The 6,000-nt window shown below is 40.9% G+C and overlaps 1 protein-coding gene across 3 annotated transcripts in view; it reads left to right on the forward strand.

Annotated features, from left to right (window-relative positions):
* The window catches only part of MFSD13A (major facilitator superfamily domain containing 13A), a 96,440-nt gene extending 92,551 nt beyond the window's left edge, over window positions 1–3,889 (forward strand). For all 3 annotated transcript variants that reach the window (XM_056529699.1, XM_056529698.1, XM_056529700.1), the window contains 2 exons: window positions 23–216; window positions 2,327–3,889. In XM_056529699.1, coding sequence (XP_056385674.1) covers window positions 23–216; window positions 2,327–2,580 — 448 coding nt within the window. In that variant the 3' untranslated portion in view covers window positions 2,581–3,889. The remainder of the gene's footprint in view (window positions 1–22; window positions 217–2,326) is intronic.
* Window positions 3,890–6,000: the final 2,111 nt, after the last annotated feature.

Below are 6,000 nucleotides of genomic sequence, written 5' to 3' on the forward strand. Positions count from 1 at the left end.
TCACATATTCCTCTATTTACAGCAATCGTGTTTTTACTGAAGGGACTTGTAAACTGCTGAACCTGGTGGTCACCGACTTGGTGGATGAAGACTTTGTGCTACATCGCCGAAAACAGGCGGCCTCTGCGCTCATGTTTGGAATGGTGGCTTTGGTGACCAAACCAGGCCAGACTTTGGCTCCCCTTATTGGTACTTGGCTGCTGTGCGTCTATACAGGTAAATCGAGAAAAACATAATTTACCTAGAAGAACATTATCCAGTGTCCAGGTTCTGGATGTTGAGTTATCAGTTATAGGGGATCTGTAAGCTGGTTAATATCAGGGCAGAATAAACCTGGTGACAGGGACCCTGAATTAGGTGCCTGCTCTAGTTCCTCTTTTTTTTTTTTTATTAAATCTTTTTACCTTTTTTTTGTTAGTGCTGTAGTTTTGGTAAAAAAAATAAGTTTATTATCTGTCAATTTTTGGTAGGTCCAGAGTGGCAGCTTCTAAATATCGCAGACTACAGCATGTCCTTATTCACTTTTAGCTATATGACTGAATCAGTGTTTTCCAAACAGTGTGTCTCCAGCTATTGCAAAACTACAACTTCCAGCCAGGTATGCTAGGAGTTGTAGTTTTGCAACAGCAGGAGACACTGTCAGGAAAGCACTGCTGTATATGAATTTATTTCTTATGGGACATTACAATGATGCCTTAATTGATCCCCTTATTTATAAAGCAATTTGTGGTCTGACCAAATCCTTTAAGGGGTTTTATGATCCTTAAAGAGTACCTGTAACCAAAAAAACGTTTTATTTACTTTCAAAAACTGACCACTAGCGGTCTCCCTACATGTCCTGGCTTAGTGATTTCGGACTCATGCCGGCCTGGCAGCATGAGTCCGAACTCTCAGTGCAGCCGGAACATTGAAAAGCACAGCGCAACTTCTTCCCTGTCAATCAGACAGGCAGGAGGAGCGCTGTGCATGGCAGGCAGGATGGCCCGCAAAGCCTGTCAGCACCCCTACCCCCCATGATTTCAAGCAGGATGGCAGATTGCGGGGCTAATATTCGCTGCCCCCCTGCAGCAGCAGGATCACTGGGCTAACAGAACCCCTGGATTATAAGCACAGCTGCAGCAGCTGAAAGCATCCCCCCCAGATTTTAAGCACAGCAGCAACAGGATTGTGTGGCTGAAAGCACCCCCCAGGATCTGGATTAAAAGCAGGCCGCAGAAGAAGGGGCGAAAGTGAGCCCAGCCTGGCTTCAACTGACGTCACACCTGCTGGGCCACTCCCCCTTCCTCTCTCTGAGGGCAGCAAAATGAACAACTAACAAGGGATTGGAAAAAGGGTTTTAGAAAAAAAAAAAGTAGGATTAGAGTCGGGAAGAGTCAGGGAAAGTTGGGGGGAGGAATTAGGGACAGATGAGTTAATGATAGGTACTCTTTCATAAACATTCCCTGAAAGCTAGGACCGACTTATTGTTGCAAAGTTTTGGCACATTTTGTTGCATTTCAAGCCATATCCCCTTTTCAGAAAGCTTCACCCCTTTCCTGGAATTCTGGGGTATTTGCAATAGTAAATCTGCCCCATTCTGTCTTCGCTGCATTTTTAGTGCTACAGTATTATATTGTGGTTTGTAATGCCATATTTGCAGTCATTTTTTAAAGTGGCTACTTTACAGTAAATTGCTTCTGGAACATCAGTACTTTGCTTTACAATGGTCCCTCAAGTTACAATCAGTTCCAGGACGACCATTGTGTGTTGAGACCATAACTATATGGAAAATGTCATCCAAAAATAGGAAGAAGTGAGGATTAAATAAAACTAAGTAGATAACTAATATAGATAAAGCAAGTCCTTACATATAAAAGTAATAAAGATCTGCTGGAAGCTGTAATCACGGTCTATGTATAGGACAGGAGCATCTTCAGGGTTCTGTACTGTCACAATGTCCTAAAAAAGTAACATGAAGCCGTCCTTACCTGGTGTTCAGATGAGCAGCTAACCCGGGCACAGGTAAAGAGTAGTACAGAACATGTAATACCTCCTTGTACTGTAGGGGGCACTACCAGACAGCCAGTCAGTGCATGCACTTCAGTAATACATGTGTTTTACCAGTGAATGCCCATTCTAATTGGTCAATTCTTTCAGCTATTGTCACGTTTCAGATCTGGACTGTCTGTAGCATTGTATGTTGTCTGGTTTCAAATTACAATGGTCTCAGGCTACAATATTTTCAACATTCAATCATCTTTTCTGGATCATTGTAAGTGGAGGTTCCACTGTATATAAAAATCATAAAGCTCAGATGTCGACTAACATGGTATTTATTTGGTTGCAGGATATGACATCTTCCAGCGAGACGCAATGAATAATATCAACACTGACCTGCAGATGGATCCAAGCCACGTACTGATGCCCACTCTCCGGCAGGGATGCTTTTACCTCTTGGTATTCATCCCTATTACCTGTGCTTTCCTCCAGATTTTGACCTGGTCACATTTTACTCTACGCGGGAAGCGCCTCATAGCGGTGAAATCATATCGCCAGACTCTGCCTCAGAATGTACTTCCTCAGGATGTGAAAAATATTTGAAGGACAGTACAGGGTACCTGACAGTGATAATTATTTGGTATCCTTTCATATTGGCATCGTAGGGCTGGTATCATAACATGGTATAAGAATACAGCACATCTCATCTGCCTGTGGAATCGGGCTGGTCACTATGCCATTAGAGATAAAAAAAGAATGTCATGATGAAAATTGTCCTGATTTTTTTGACAAAGTATAAGAATCTATAAATCTGATGATGATACATAAAAACGTGCCAACGTTAAAAGGGTTATCCGGTGTTTTGCTGAAACTTAAAAAAAAAAAAACTGAAAACAAACAAAAGAAGTCATACTTACCATGCCCCGGTCCCCTGCAGCTCTGTCTGGTCCTCTATTCTATCTTTTGGTGGCTGAGACAGGATATAATTGGAGCCAGTGATTGGCTGCGCAGGCAGGTCCTGCAATGAGCATTCGTCTGAAAAGTATTCAGAAGACAGATTGAGGGATCAGACAGAGCCAATCAGGAGCTGCGGGGGACCAGGGCAAGATAAGTATAGGTTTACGGGGTTTTTTTTCCCCACTGCCAGCAGGATGTTAAAGGAGAACTCCAGCCCAAACTAACTTATTCCCTATACACAGGATAGGGGATAAGTAGCTGATCGCGGGGGATCAGACTGCTGGGACCCCCACGATCTCCGGAACGGGACCCCGGCTGTCAGTGAGGAGTGTGTGTTGTCTACCAGTAGACGGCACGCGATCCATTAATTTCTATGGGAGCGCCAGAGTTCAGTACTCAGGTCTCTTCGGCACTCCCATAGAGATGAATGGAGCATGTGCCAACTGCAGCACACGCTCTTCACTGACAGCCAGGTCCCGTCCCAGTGATCGGAGCCCCCACGATTAGCTACCTACCCCTATCCTTTGGTTAGGGGATAAGTTAGTTTTTGATGGAGTTTTTTAATTTTAGCAAAACACTGGATAACACCTTTAAAGGGGTACTCCGGTGGAAAACTTTTTTTTTTAATCAACTGGTGCCAGAAAGTTAAACAGATTTGTAAATTACTTCTATTAAAAATCTTAATCCTTCCAGTACTACTTAGCTGCTGAATTCTACAGAGGCAATTCTTTTCTTTTTGGAACACAGAGCTCTCTGCTGACATCTCTGTCCATTTTAGGAACTGTCCAGAGTAGCATATGTTTGCTATGGGGATTTTCTCCTGCTCTGGACAGTTCTTAAAATGGACAGAGATGTCAGCAGAGAGCACTGTGGTCATGATGTCAGCAGAGAGCGCTCTGTTCCATAAAGAAAATTTCTTCTGTAGTATTCAGCAGCTAATAAGTCTTGGAAGGATTAATATTTTTTAATAGAAGTAATTTACAAATCTGTTTAACTTTCTGGCACCAATTGATAAGAAAAGTTTTCCACCGGAATACCCCTTTAATCCAACTCCTTACTCTTTTCCAGTCCATTATAGAAGAATAATTTAAAGGGACACCAAACCTTAAAACAACAAATGGAAGGAATGCAGAAGTTTGGCAGAGACAAATTAACACAGAGGTTATGTGTTTGCAAAGAGCCATCTAATTCTGGCTTTTTTTCGTTTTCCTTTCAGCTATATAAAAAAAAAAAAAAAAAAAAAAAATATTGGATTTGAGTTAATCTGTGATTTGTACTCTAATTATCATGTTGGCTGTATCAGCCATAATAACTGTGGTATTAATAGGAGCAATCGTATGTTTTTCTTTCAGTCTATTAAGTGTTATACCTAATGACTAACAGGCTTATGAAGCCAACACTTTGTTTTTTTTCTGTAAATATATAATTTATGGCCGTCTTATGAAGTAGAAGCCACTCCTTGGTTTAAACCAGTGTATCCCAAGTAGGGTGCCTCCAGCTGTTGCTAAACTACAACTCCCAGCATGCCCGGACAGGCATCGGTTGTCCGGGCATGCTGGGAGATGTAGTTTTGCAACATCTAGGGGCACCCTGGTTGAAAAAGGGGTTTAAAGGGGGTACTCCGGTGAAAACCTTTTTTCTTTTAAATCAACTGGTGCCAGAAAGTTAAACATATTTGTAAATTACTTCTATTAAAAAATCTTAATCTTTCCAGTACTTATTAGCTGCTTAATGCTACAGAGGAAATTCCTTTCTTTTTGGAATTCTTTTTCTTCCTTGGGTTCAAATCCCACTAAGGACAACAATAAATAAAGAGTTATTATAATGACGTCAGCAAAGAGCACTGTGCTAGTGAGGTCATCAGAGAGAGAATTCCAAAAAGAAAAGAATTTCCTCTGTAGTATTCAGCAGCTAATAAGTACAGGAAGGATTAAGATTTTTTTAATAGAAGTAATTTACAAATCTGTTTAACTTTCTGGCACCAGTTGATTTAAAAGAAAAAACGTTTTCACCGGAGTACCCCTTTAACTAATAGAAGTCAGCAGAATGCCCTGTTCTGTGAAATCAGAATAATTTATTATTCTCCCTTCAGTTGGAGAAGGAGGATAAAGCTGTAAAAGTAAAACATGGCAGATATGTCCTCTCTCTAATAGCCAATCCACTATAGGCATTAGATTGCTGATGAATTCCACCAAAACATTGCTGAGACAGAAATGCTTGGCATAGGTTTGCTTTGTTTTTACTTCCCATTATCTACAGTCATCAGCTGGTGCAGAGCTTAAAGGGGTACTCTGGTGAAAAACTATTTTTTTTTATAAACTGGTGCCAGAAAGTTAAACAGATTTGTAAATTATTTCTATTAAAAAAATCTTAATCCTTCCAGTACTTATCAGCTGCTGAAGTTGAGTTGTTTCTGTATGACAACAGTGCTCTCTGCTGACACCTCTGTCTGTCTCAGGAGCTGTCCAGAGCAGGAGAAGTTTGCTATGGGAATTTGCTGCTACTCTGTACAGACAGGTGTCAGCAGAGAGCACTGTGGTCAAACAGAAAAGAACAAATCAACTTCAGCAGCTGATAAGTACTGGAAGGAATAAAAAATGTTAATAGAAGTAATTTACAAATCTGTAACTTTCTGGAGCCAGTTGATATGAAAAGTTTTTTAATGGAATACCCCTTTAATTTGAGGTGGAAATCCTGCCGTGTGAAGAGACCCTTAGAATATGTGAACCAGGGATAAATCTCAGCAGCTTGATGGCCATCTTTATTATATTTAAATCTAGAAGAGTTTTTTTTTTTTCTTCTTTTAAACTTCTTTAACAATAAAGCAATGCAAATCATGAAGTGTACTTGGTAAATTCCGCATTTGGGGACTGATGGTTCTCCAGCCCACAGATTTAGCAGTGAGAATGTATATACCTCATTTCATCTCAGGACTTGTATGGGAGCTGTATCACTGCCATGTTCACACGCGAGTCATGATTTGCCATAAAATAAAAATCTATTTTCGTCCATTGTGGTGCATATGTCTGTTTCTTCGCTCGCGCTACAACTCATCACACGACACTT

The sequence above is a fragment of the Hyla sarda genome, chromosome 7, assembly GCF_029499605.1.
Source record: "Hyla sarda isolate aHylSar1 chromosome 7, aHylSar1.hap1, whole genome shotgun sequence".
NCBI lineage: Eukaryota > Metazoa > Chordata > Amphibia > Anura > Hylidae > Hyla > Hyla sarda.